At 46.0% G+C, this 13,661-nt stretch overlaps 1 protein-coding gene across 3 annotated transcripts in view; it reads left to right on the top strand.

Annotated features, from left to right (window-relative positions):
* Positions 1-13,661, top strand: part of CLPB (ClpB caseinolytic peptidase B homolog (E. coli)) — a 208,692-nt gene that overhangs the window by 178,166 nt on the left and 16,865 nt on the right. For all 3 annotated transcript variants that reach the window (XM_006870266.1, XM_006870265.1, XM_006870267.1), the window contains one exon: positions 5,364-5,478. In XM_006870266.1, the coding sequence (XP_006870328.1) occupies positions 5,364-5,478 (115 nt within the window). The remainder of the gene's footprint in view (positions 1-5,363; positions 5,479-13,661) is intronic.

Genomic DNA, 13,661 nt, shown 5'->3' with positions numbered 1-13,661 from the left:
GAGAAAGATAAGGCTTTCTGCTCCCATAAAGATTTATAGCCTTGGAAACCCTATACAGGGTCGTTATTAGTCAGAACCAACTCCACGGCACACCACCACCACCACGCAGCCCAGACATTCCCCATCCCTGCTCTACAGGGACATGTGCTTTATGGGCTAGTTGGGGAGACTTTCAGATCACTTGGGTGCCTTGCTCATCCCCAGTTTTCTCTTCCCTTCTGTTTTGCATCTCCAGGCTCCTTTATTATACCCCTTAGGCACTTCTGTCATCATCCCCTCCACTCAAACTTTTCTCCATCATTCTCCCAATCTTATCTTTTGCCCTCTGATCCCTTTGCCCTCTCTGCCATCACCAACTTCAGAGCACAGTTGAAGCCCCAACTATAAAGTGAGTTAGACTCTGAGTCTGGGAGTCAGGAGTATGGGCATATCTGAGTCTGTCTGAGCTGTGAAGTGGACTCTGTAGGCCCAACTCCTCCATATTCCTTGAGAAGATTGGTATTGCTTCTTTTGTCTATCTCATTCTTGCCCCATCTCATTCTGACTACCCACCACCACCCTAGATGCCCTCTCAGTGAACATACTGCCAGATTCATTGTCAGAGCTGTCCCCTGAAAGACACTCAAGAATAGGGATGCTTGCCATAACCCTTCTTACTGTAACCCTCCCCCACAGAGTCACTAGGGCCAGCCACTCTGAGCATGCCCACTAGGGTTTGCTTCAGCATCCCAGCCCTTTCCTGTAAATGCACTCACAGCCAGGAGGGGTGCCATATTAAATCAAGACTGATGGAAACCAGTGGCCATGATTATCCAGCAAGATGCAGCATGGCAAGCTAGTCACTACCAGCTCCAGGTGAGGGCTTCTGAAGCTAATTGCATGTGGCTTTTATTAAGACGATGATTGCTCTTGCTCTTCTGAGTGGCACCTTCCTCGTGCCTCTCAGCCCAGTGCTCTCTACTTCTGCTAGCTGGGTTGCCTACCTTATCTTCCTTTCTAGTAAACTCTGGCCAGAGTAAAGCAGGACCTTGACTTCAGCCCCCGTAGCCTTCCTCCCCATCTCCTCAAAGAACGAGGAACTGTAGTAGTCTGCCCCCATCTTTCTCTCTCCACTCCCCCAAATACATATGTATAGACAGGTGTTTTCCTTTGCTCAGTTCTTCCATAAGCTAACTTTTCACAAGGCTGGTGGGCTCATGGCTCGAGCCTTAAAAAGTCATTCATTCATTCAACCCATTTTTTTGATACAGACTGCTGAACAGTGGGAAGAGAGCATGCAGCAGTTAACTTTTGACCTAGTTTAATCCCATTTCCTGTACATTTTTTATCAAAAAGTCTATTCCATTTTCAGTTTGTTTTTTTGTTTTTTAATACAATTTGGGGTCCCAGGATGTGCTAAGAGATTTGGTATATAATTTGACCCATCTAAAAAGTTCATCTGAACATTGCCCCACCATCTCTGTAGAAGTCAAGGATCCTTTCCCCTTGCCCAGGAAAATAACAAGAATACTAAGACAAGCTAAAATCATGACTTTGAAGAAAAGTTTAGGGATGGGAAAGGTTAACCCTGGAGAAGACTTTCTTGTTGTTCTTATGTATTGTCAATCGATTCTGACTCTTAGTGAACCTTATATAGGGTTTCCGAGGCTATAAATCTTTGTGGGAGCAGAAAGCCTCATCTTTCTCCCATGGAGCGACTGGTGGGCTTGAATTATTGACCTTGTGGTTAGCAAGTGCCTACCCCACAAGAGTTGAGTAAGTAACAGTCATATTAGGCTTTGCTGGAGCAAAGAAAAAAGCGATGTTACATATGACCCCACAGACTAATGAATGGAAAATAGCTGGAAGTAGGATGCGATATCATGTAGGGGAAACTGACAGCAGAGAGGAGTGGCCCCAGGTGTCCCTAGGACCCCACTATGTACTGCCTACCTTGGGTTCACAATGGAAGGACCCTCAAAGCCCCTTGTGGGGCAGGGGGGATGCAAGCAGACTTGGCTCCTGTCTTGTGCTTGAGCCAGAGCTGCTCTTGTTATCTATGGAGTGCCACACAGAAGAGGGCATCAATTAAAAGGATTCCAGTACCCTGACACCACCAAAAAAAGCACTGGGTGAAACAGTCAGTTGTTAGAATTCAGTGAAGAAGAAGGAAACTAACATTTAGCAAAGGTATGGTAAGGGCCAGATACTGGGCCAGCCTCTTGAGTTGCCGTGGCAGAGACTTTCCTACGTACTTTTTGTATATTGTCTCTTTAATCATCTCCAGCATCCTACAAGGACCCTTCAGGATAGGAATGAGTATTTTCCCAGGTTACCGATGAGGAAACTAAGACTCAGTTAACTTCACCCACGTTATCTAGCTCGCAAGTAAGGCTTGAATTGCTCAAGTCTGTCTGGATCAGAGCTGTGATATTTCTGCCATCCCACCTTGTTTCCCTGTGAGCCCAAAGACTTAAATGAGATACTGTGTATGCCTGGCACATAACAGCTGTTCCACAAACATGGTTATTATCATTCACTTGGCAATATGTACTGTGAACTAGGCCCCGGGCGTGGTGCTGGAGCTGTGGGCATTACTAAAACATGGTCTTCATGACTAAGGACCTTGTGGTTGAGTTAGGAGAGACTAATCGTTCTGTAAGTATGCCAGAGGTCTCAGGGACCAGGGGCAGGCACAAATACTTACAGGAGGCTTCTTAGACCACAGGACATTTAAGCCAAAGACACCTGGAGGCAGGTGGCAATATGGAAACTTTTTGTAATAGGAGCAATGTGAGCAAGGCCCAGAAGCGGACAAACTCTGAGATACGTCCTGAAAGAAAGTAAAGACCAACCCAACAAACCCTCAGAGTTGCTTCTAGCTCTTTCCCTAACCTTCCAACTGCAAACCAATCAGGCCACCAATCAGCACCACACCAGCTGGTGTGTGTACATCTCCCAGTCCAGTAGGCCTGAGTGCTGAGAGAGGCTGGGTGGGCAGGGAGGAGGAGGCAGATATATGGCTGGAGTCATCAGAGTGATGTGATGTATGTGGTGCCTGAGGGAGCTGCACAGTGACACTCTGGATTCCAACCGGCAAGCGTCGCTCCGCTGGGATCAGCACCGAATTATTGCTCCATATGAAACCCCAGGACTGATGGGAGCTTTCAGTTACAGACTGATGGCAACAGCCAAAATTGGATTGTTTGCTATTTATTTTTTTTAACTTCTGTCAAGGTCACTACCGTAACAGGAAAACACTGCCCAAGCAGTAGATATTTTTCATCCACTCTGCCCGTGAGAGCAATCTGTAGCCACAACTTTTCTGACAGGGCCTTGTCTTGGCAGCTCTCTTTCTAGAAAGATGGCAGTGCACAGGAGTCTTAGAGGAAAGGAGCCTCATGAAGACCCAAATCTTTCTTTCCCCCACCCTCAGACTCCACAAGCACTTTATCTTTAATCATTCACCCTCCCTGCCATTCTCCAGAGAGTCCCACAGTTCCCATCTAGTCCAGTCTCCCCAGCCCCCAGAGCCCCCCAAAACTTTGTTCTGTTCTTTATTTATCCGTCCTTTCTCTGTACTCTGACACCACCCAGTGTAACTGTTCATTCTCTCCTCCCGGTTTCTGTCATCAGATTCATTTTTGCAAATATTCACCAGGTGCCGCCACTGTGCTAAAACTCTTGCTAGAAACAGTTATGAATAAAAGAGTGCCTGCCCACAGAGAGAAGAGTCATAAATGCGCAACAAACTTGTTTTCAAGCAGTTTGGGGAGTTTTTTCAATGATGATAGATACACTGTTAGAAATAGACTGTCAGGCTTTGTAACCATGAGGAAAATGGTTGATTCTCCCTGAGACATATTTGTGTACAGAACAGGGCCTCAAACTGGTTCATTCCAATTCAGTTCCACCCTCCAACATACCACCACCCCCACACATACTCCTACTGAATTTCCTTATCAAATGTACTGAATCAGAATCTACATTTTTACATAAGAAACACCTGAGAATCTTATTAAGCTGTAAGTTCTGATTCAGTGTTTCTGTGGTAAAAATACAAATTATCATCAGCAGGAGTTCCAACTGGAATGAACCAGTTAGAACCCCTGGTACAGACCCTGCCACCCCTGGCCAACTTTGAACTCCGAAAGCAAGGCCTGGCTCCCCTGTCTTCTCCCTCCCAGCATGACACCAAGTTTAGGCCTAATTGTGTTTCATGACATCAGCCAAGCCCAGGACCAGACCCATGCCAGGCACTCAGCATTGGCACTTTTTATCCACTCAGCCCACAAGAGCAGTCTGCAGCCACAACTTCTCTGACAGGGCCTTGTCTTGGCAGCTCTCTTTCTAGAAAGATGGCAGTGCACAGGAGTCTTAGAGGAAAGGAGCTCCTCCTTACTCCACTCCACCCCCATCCTTCCATCAAGGCCACACACAGGACCTGACACACAGCAACTGCTGAATAACGTGTGTTTAACTGACAGTTTAGCTTAACTAGTAAAGAATGCCTGCCTTTGAGCATTGTGCTCTTTTAAGTATACAGGATTAGATTGACAACAGCAGCTCGAAAGATTAAATAAAAGCAGTGAGTTTATGTTAATAGGGGAGGAAAGACTCAGAAAAGAAGGAGAATAGCTGTACAACACCAAGAATGTAACCGGTGACACTGAATTGTACATGGAGAAATTGTGGAACTGGCATATATGCTGCTGCGTATATTTTCAAACAACAACAAAAATAAATTATTTTAAAACAGAGGAAAGAAAAAGGAATTTATATTTATTAAACACTTCCTGTATGCCTAGTACCATCTAGTTGGTTTCAACTCAAAGAGACCTTGTATAGGATTACCAAGGCTGTAAATCTTTGCTAGAGCAGAAAGCCTCATCTTTCTTCCACAGAGCAACTGGTGGGCTTGAACCACTAAATTTGTGTTTCTAGTTTAGCATACTGACCCATCATGCTTCCAAAATGATGCTAGGCACAATATATACATAATTATATTTAACTGCCAGTTTACAGATAAGAAAACTAAGGTGAAATAACTTGCTCCTGATCATATCCTGTGAATGAACTTAGGTCTTCTGTCAAAATTCAGAGCCAGGGGTTAAGCTACTAACAGTGTGTATCTTACTAGCAATTAAGCATGAGCCAGGACCCCTTAGCAGTAAGCCCCCTGCAGTGAGGAGATGATGTGAGGGCCAGGACAGGGGAGGGTAGGAAGGGATGGGCCTGTCCTGTGCTCATGAGCTACTGGGCAATAGAAACCCCAGAGATCCAGACCTGTGGGTTTTCCCCTGGTTTAGGGGATGGAATGAAACTGGGGCCCTACAGTGCCCAGAGCTCTTGAGCCACCCACCTTCTTCCCTCTCTTCCCACAGTACCAGGAGAAGCAGCGGAAGCGTGAGGCCGAGGAACGCCGCCGCTTCCCTCTAGAGCAGCGACTGAAAGAACATATCATTGGCCAAGAGAATGCCATTGCCACAGTGGGTGCTGGTGAGTATGTGGGATACTAGCCAGTGCCACAAAGGGCAGGGTAGCACATGGCCTCGGGGTTTGCTATAGCCAGGTATACGTCCTATTCCCACCAAACTGTGGAAAGAGGTGGTTAATAATAGTAAAAGTTAACATTGCTAAGAACTTTCTATGCATCAGGCATTGTTATAAACTCTTTACATATGTTGTGTCATTTTGTCTGTACAATACCATTAAGTACCCATTTTACAGATGAGGAAACTGAGACATAGAACATTTCAATAATTTGCTCAAGGCTGCTTTCCTGTGCTTTGAATTTACCATCTTACCATCTCACCATCTCCTATACTACCCACACCCTACTTCTTAGGTCAGAAAACAGACGCAGAGAGGGGTGTTACTAACAAGGCAGCAGCTAAACTAGAACTTATGTCTTCTGTCTCCCAGCTGGACTCTTCAACATAGTTGATCATTGGCTAACCCAGTTTTAGCAGAAACACTTTGAACAATTCATGAGTACCTTTCTCTACCCATGAAGTTTTTATGCCCCATACTCTGACCCCTGGTAGCCAGACTCTGGTGTTGTGACCCCTCACCTGATGACCCCCCTTCCTATGACAGACCCCACTGGATTGACATAGAGGAATTAGGGCTCTGCTCAAGTCAGCAGCCTTACCTTTCTCCTCTAACTCATGCACATGACCCTCTGAGGGTGACTTCAGACAGGTGAGGGAAGGAAAGAGGAACCCAGTGCCAGGCTTACACAGGGAGTATCCCCCAAGGCAGTGGTCCCGGGCCAGCAGCATCAACATCTGGGACTTTATTAGAAATGAAGAATCTCAGGCCTTAGCTCAGACTTATAAAATCAAAAATTCAGGGGGTAAGGCTCAGTGTTCTGTGTATTAACAGGATCTCTAGATTTCAACCACCACTTGTCTGTCCGTTTGTCATACTGTGGTGACTTGCATGTTGCTATGACTTTGGAAGCTATGCAACTGGTATTTTAAATACCAGCAGGGTCACCCACATTGGAGAGTTTCAACAGAGTTCCAGATGAAGACAGACTAGGGAGAAGGAGAGACAGACTACTTATGAATATTTAGTCACTGAAAACCTTATGAGTAGCAGTGGAACACTGTCAGTACCAGAATATTGTCAATAATAGTGCCAGAAGATGAGCCCCTTAGGTTGGAAGACACTCAAAATATGACTAGGGAAGGGCTGCCTCCTCAAAGTAGAGTTGGCCGTGATGACATGAATAGAGTAAAGCCTTTGGGACCTTCATTTGTTGATGGGGCACAACTCAAAATGAAGAAAAACAGCTGTAAACATTCATTAATAAATGGAACATGGAATGTACAAAGTATGAATCTAGGAAAATTAGAAATTGTCAAAAATTAAATGAAACACATAAACATCGATATCCTAGGCATTAGTGAGCTGAAATGGACTGGTATTGGCCATTTTGAATATGACAATCACATGGTTTACTATGCCAGGACTGACAGATTGAAGAGGAATGACGTCACATTCATCATCAAAAAGAACATATCAAGGTCTGTCTTGAAGTACAGCACTGTCTGTAATAGGATAATATCCATACACCTACAAGAAAAACCAGATAATACCACCACTATTCAAATTTACACACTAACCACTAAAGTCAGTGATGATGAGATTGAAGAACTCTACCAACTTCTTCAGTCTGAAATTGATCAAACATGCAATCAAGATGTGTTGATAATTGGACTGCAAAGGTTAGAAACAAAGAGGAAGGATCAGTAGTTGGAAAATATGGCCTTGGTGATAGAAATGATGCTGGAGATTGCATGATAGAATTTTGCTAAGACCAATGACTTTATTGCAGATACCTTTTTTTAAAAAAAAAAAGAAAGTATACACATGGACCTCACCAGATGCAATACACAGAAATCAAATTGATTACATCTGTGGAAAGAGGTGGTGGAAAAGCTCCATATCATCACTCAAAACAAGGCCAGGGGCAGACTGTGGAACAGACAATCAATTGCTCATGTGCAACTTCAGGCTGAAGCTGAAGAAAGTGTAAACAAGTCCATGAGAGCCTGTCTGACCTCCTGTTTCTCACCAGTTCCTCAAACCCATATGTGAAGTTCTCCCGGAGAAGGGTATTAGATGGAAAGAATTAGATCAACTTGTGCTCAAACAGCAGGTTTGCCACTTACCAGCTGTGCAACTTGAAGCTAGTCCCTTAGCTTCTCTGAACATCAGTTTCCTCACATGTGTAATGAGGAGACAAATCTGGGACCATGTGACTATCAAAGCACTTGCTCTTTCCAGTATATACCAGACTCAGAAAAAACAAACCACTGCCATCAGGTCTGACTCATAGCGACCTTGTATTGGAGTTTCCGAGTCTGTAAATCTCTCTCCTGCAGAGCAGCTGATGGGTTTGAACTGTCAATCTTGTGGTTAGCAGTTCAGTGCTTATCCTACAGTGCCACCGTGACTCCTTAAATACCAAACAGTGATGAATAAAACCTAGTCCCTGTCCTCAAGATGCTTATAGCCCAGGGTTGGGTAATGTGCTCTTTAGTTCAAACTCACAGCTATGTCTTCCAACCTGGGACTGAGCCTTAATTGCAGTCAAGGCGCTCACCTCGTCCCCTGGTCCCACACTGACCTCTGAATTCACCACCCATTTTGACTATTGTTGCTACCAGCCCAGAGCAAGAGTAGGTAGTTTCACACCCACTTCCCAAGAACTGTCAAGAGTGTCTGCCCTGAGAGCTTCCTTCGAACCAAAGCTTCCATTCTGTCACCTGAACTCTCCCTCCGGCCAGAGGTAAATGGCTGCCCAGAAAGACAATACTCCTTGTCCTTTGGATGCAGGCTGACCCTACTGTAGCTACATATCCTTGAAAAGACAGAGGTCTTGGTGCCTGGGCTGTGGAGTTTGTGTTCTGTTGCCTCCATTTGTAAGGTGGTAACTTTGCACCCACCTTGCTGAGAAGCCCTGAAGTTGGAAATTGTCATATATGCTCTCTGTAACCAGAGACTCTGAACCCAAGCAACAGGGAATATAGCAGCTTATTGGCTGTAGTTACTAGCCCAGGAAAAGCCTGAGCAGGCAAACAGCACCCAATACCTCAGGACCTCAGAAGTGAAGCAGGTAGAGGAAAATGTGGTGGTTGAGAGGGTAAGCCAAGCCTCCCAGGGACCTCTAGGCAACTGTCACATGTAGGCTGGCTAGATGGAGCCTGGCACCCCATGGGTACCATGAGGATGGGCAGCCAGAGAAGTGCCGCAGAATGAATTGATATGATAAATGGCCATTTATTACCTTCACGAATTGGCTGAAACCAATTTCGGTCACATCAACCCCTGGTAAGTGCTGGGATATTGATTTGTGCAAAGTAATACAGTGAATTTATCAGTGTGATTCCCAGCTGCAGGGCTTCTCAGTAAGGATGGCGCTCAGTTACCACCTTACAAATGGAGGAAGTTAAGCACCAACCCCACAGCCCCGACCCCCAGGCCTCTCTGGTCTGCCTAGGGTCATAGAGTCAAAGCAAAGACAACCTAAATCTCACACACCAGAGCCTTGGCATTGAAAGCGAGGCATTGCTCCTGAAATCCAGAGTTGCTGTTGGTCACAGGCAGTGGAGAGGATGCCTGCCCTGTCAAGCTGGCCTCCCTGGAGCTTTGCAGCTCCTATGCCCCACTGTCCTCTTGAGAAAAGCAACCAGCTTATGTATTCAGCACATGCAGAACTAGAGTTCTCTCCTTCACCAGAAACCTGTCTCCCTATGTGTTCTTATCTCTGAAAAAGGCCCTCTTGGCCCCTCACTCTTTCCCTCACCCTTACAGCTCATCAGGTATGAAGTTCTACCATTCTCCCTCTAAATAGTTCCCAGACCTGGCTTCCTACATCTGCCGTAATGCCACTGCTCTAGCACAGGCTGTCAGTGTCCCCCATCTGAACCATGACCGTGGCCTTCTCCTTGGTCTCCTGCATTTATTCCTTCCCCTCTAACCAGGTCAGCTCACCAGCTGAAGTGGTTCTTATAAAATGCAAATCTAAGCATCACTCTCCTGTTTAAACCATTTAGTGGTCATTGCTGCCATCACCCAGCCCTGCTGCTTGCTCACCCTCACGCACTGCCTCTGTCCCTGCACACAACATTGTCTCCTGCCTGCATTTAATGACACTGTCCTCTCTGCCAGAAATTCTATTTCTCTGGCCTCCTGGACCCCACCACTGCCCATCTCCTGCACTCTGGCTAGTTTCTACTTTGCCCAACTCACTTCAGGAGCCAGAGATTGCAAGTTCCTTTAGGGCATGTCTTAATTGTTTCTGTTTTCCCAATTCCTGGTGTAGCACCCTGCTCAAAGTAGATGTTGAGTTCCCTAATTTAGTATGGCCATTGGTCCATCTCCGTGACAATCTGTCATAGCCATCGTACTGGGAATATGATACACTGAAATAGTTCATTATCAAGTATACTGCTTGGCCTTTGACCCTTGAATGGACAGGCCATCCCTCACATTTGATCCAAGAAGCCTCCTCCAGGTAGGTCAGCTACACACACCTGGCAACTTCTCAGGTGTTCCCAGTGTCCCCAAACACACTTCACCTGGCTTCAGTTGACTCAGACTAGTCACTCCTTTGGGACAGCTCTGCCACTTCAACTGCCCTTCTGTGCTGGGGTCCAACCTGAGTTACAGAATATCAGTATCAGTCATGTGGCACACTCTGTGCACACCATCCTACTTCTTGCTTTACTTCCCTCTTTGACCAGCCCAAAATATACCCTTCTTCCCAAGCCCTGTACTTTTCTGGATCCTTCCTTTCAGTCCTGGTTTCTAATCTAAGAAACAGCCAGGCCATTCCTGAGTTGTAGAGTGGTGTGAGTAATCTACAGGACTGCTTGCCATTCCACTCACCCATCAAGTCATTGCAGGCCTCCCGGCCTTTGCTCCTGATACTCTTGTTGCCTGCGTTACCCTACTCTTAACCACATTGCCTACCGAGACACCCGCAACCTAGGCCTTTTCTAGGAAGCCTGCCCTATTCCTCTACCTAGATTCAGGGCCCTCTTCATCACTGCACTTACCACAGTTAGTTCATATGTTTGCATGTCTTTCTCCCTCCAGAGGTCAAGAGCCACCTCTCATCCTCAGAGTTGGGCACACAGGTGTGTAAAATTTGGTTGAGCCAAAGTGGATCAAAGTCTGAGCCCATTTTGACATGCTTCCACAACACTGAGTCTCATCCCAGTGTTTTTTTCTGGAGAGGTGTCACTCTTGCCTTAGGTGACAATACACAATACACAATACACAATACACATAAACACAAACACAGTGGGAGGGCTGAGTAAAAGCTGACTTTGCATTTTTGATATGTTAATTATTAAGTATCAATAGTTTGCCAAAGAAAGAATACTTCTAACAAACTAAGAAAAAAGACCTGTTTTCCATGGTCCCCCAAATCAAAGGCACCAATAGCCATTCAGTCAGTAGGATTGAGCACTTGTGTTCCTGATACCTGTAAGAGGTAGGCAGAAAATGACTGGTAGACAGTTGGGTGATTCCCAACCACTAGAGTCCCTCTGAAGGACAGGTTCTCCATGGAGATGCAACAGACATGAAACAAACGTGTTCTAGCTTAGGTGAAAAAGTCTTCCACACTAGATCACCTTTTCTAGAAGAGTGAATCAGCCCACCCAGGCCGCCCTTAGAGTCTTGAGCTGAACAGAGGCAGAGGCCTGGGGTGGGAGGAGAAGGCAGTTTTTTCCTGTCTTCTAGTCTTTGCACACACTGGGTCTGTCTTCCTGGAATGTCCCATCATACACTGGAATGCCTCTCAGTCTCCCAACTCATCCTTCAGCCATATATTTCTCCGCACATTCTTCCAGCGCTCCCATTCCTTTTGGAACTCAGAGTTTTCAGATCAACATTTACCTCAAGGCACAAACTTTGTTTCAGGCCTCCTCGTGGGTGCCTCAGCACCTGGCACAGACCCTGTTTGCTGAACAGATGCTGTAGGCTCCCCGGAGAAGAAGTTAAGAAGAGAGGGGATTCCTTCTTCATCCAAAGGCAGTAGTAACCATTTGAAGTGCTAAGAGATTCTTGAGTCTGTTCTTTGTAAAATGGGAATTGAAGTCTCTGTTCTTTCCCCTATATGATTCCACAAATTCCAAACATTAAGTCATTTAGTCAGCAAGCATTACACCAATGTTAAGCTAATCTCAGGGGTTCTTCAGGAAATAGACCCTGTACCTGCTGACATGAGATACCAGTGAAACTGGGAGAGCACCTCTTCCGTGAATACAAGGGAAGAAGCAGACAAAGCCACTTACAATGCCCCTCTCTGGGCCTCAGCCTTCTCTGTAAAATGGGGATAATGCCTCCATCTCACAATTAGCAAAAAGATGGAGAGATGTCTGTAAGCTACTGAGCTTAATGGCTGCCCCCTCTGCTGCTGCTGCTGCTGCTGTGACTACCATTATTTTACTCGTCTTAAGGAGCTCTGGTAGCATAGTGGATATAAATCAGGCTGCTAATCTCACGGTCAACAATTCGAAACTACCAGCTGTTCTGTGGGAGAAAAATGAGGCTTTCTGCTCCCGTAAAGATTTACAGCCTCGGAACCCTATGCAGAGTCGCTATCAGTCGGAACCGACTCCAAGGCACATAACCACCACCACCATTCTACTCCTTGCTGCTTGCAAATTGCTTTCATGCCCATTAACACTCTTGAACTTCACGTGGGGATGACGCAGGATGTATGACTGTGTCCATTTTATAGATGAAGAAACTGAGTCTCTGAAAGGTTAAATGTTTTAATCAAAGTCATTCAAGTAGTACATGGTAAAGCCAGGACTCTAAACTAGATCCTGTAACTCCTACCCTGTCCACCATACCACCCTGGGGACGAGAACATAACCAGAGAACACAAACTCCGTGAGTTAAAGACATGATAATAGGTGTGGTGGAACTCACCAGAAGATTGATGGCCCAGCAGTGAAAGACATGACCAGGAAAGGATGTTTCTGGTAGAGGAAGGGCACACATAAATTGGGAGGCAGAGGAACCTGAGTGGAGCTTGCAGAGATGGGGCCTGCCAAGGAAGGGTCCTGAGAGCAATGGCAGCAGAGGGTCCGGGGCAAGGTCTCCAGAGGCCATGTGTTGAAAGGCTGAGCAGGCCAGATTGGGAGACGGCAAACAGACTGTTTCTGAGTAAAGCAAGGCTGTGAGGAGATGCTGTGTTAATAAAGAGCTGATTCCTTTCTCTAAATTCCTGAAGCACTCGGTCAAGAGTCAAGAGTCAGCCAGAGCTGGGGTTAAAGCCGAGCTTCAAAGCCTTGATCAGGTTACCTAATTTCTTTACACATATTTCTTCATCTGCAAAAGGAGAATCAAGTTCTCTGCCCTGCCAGCCTCACAGGGTCAGGATGAAGCTCAAATGAAATTATTTCTACAGAAGTTCTTCATAGACTATAAAGGGCTAGCAGAGTAAGTTTCTATATTTGCTGGTCTGCAGTAAGAGTGCCAACCCCTATGTTGGTCTGTTTGTACTAGCTTCTATCCTGTCCTGAGCAGGACCCTAGGGCTCCCAGCCTTGGTCCTCAGCACCCCTGCCAGCCACATTCACTGGGACCCTCCTTCCCCCTAGTCCTTCCTAGCTGCTTCCATTTTTCACTCTGTCGGGCTCTATCTTCTTAGCCATTTTTCTTTCCAGATATTATTAGAAATACCCAAAGTTGTAATTATTTAATGGTTGGCATTTTGCCTGTTTCATGGGGGCCCCAGATCAAGCCCATCCCAGCCTCCTGCCCTGGGTCTGACAGATTTGACTAGGCACAGCTATACAGTAGAGTCTGCCTGACATTATAACGAGCTCTCTCCCAGGTGCATTATTAGAAGAGAGTGGGGGAAAGATGGCCCTAGGCATAATCCAATTCCACATTCTCTATGGCAGTTTTGTACTGCACAGCCCAGTGATGCATGCCTGGGAAGCGTCTCTAAAAGAGAAGCCAGGACCAGATCCTTGGGTATGTGACCTCCTATGGGAACCCCATTCCCTCAGACCACCTGGGTACTGCTACCTCTCTAGATATCTCATGAAACCTAGACCCAGTTCATGCCTAGCTTCTCAACTTAGATTCTCAAGTCAGCCAACTTCTGGAAGGACGCAGCTCCTCTCATGTGGCCTCTCTCTT

This window comes from Chrysochloris asiatica, unplaced genomic scaffold, assembly GCF_000296735.1.
Source record: "Chrysochloris asiatica unplaced genomic scaffold, ChrAsi1.0 scaffold00140, whole genome shotgun sequence".
Taxonomy (NCBI): Eukaryota; Metazoa; Chordata; class Mammalia; order Afrosoricida; family Chrysochloridae; genus Chrysochloris; species Chrysochloris asiatica.
Note: the sequence above shows the minus strand (reverse complement) of the source record. Positions and strands in the feature narration are given on the sequence as shown.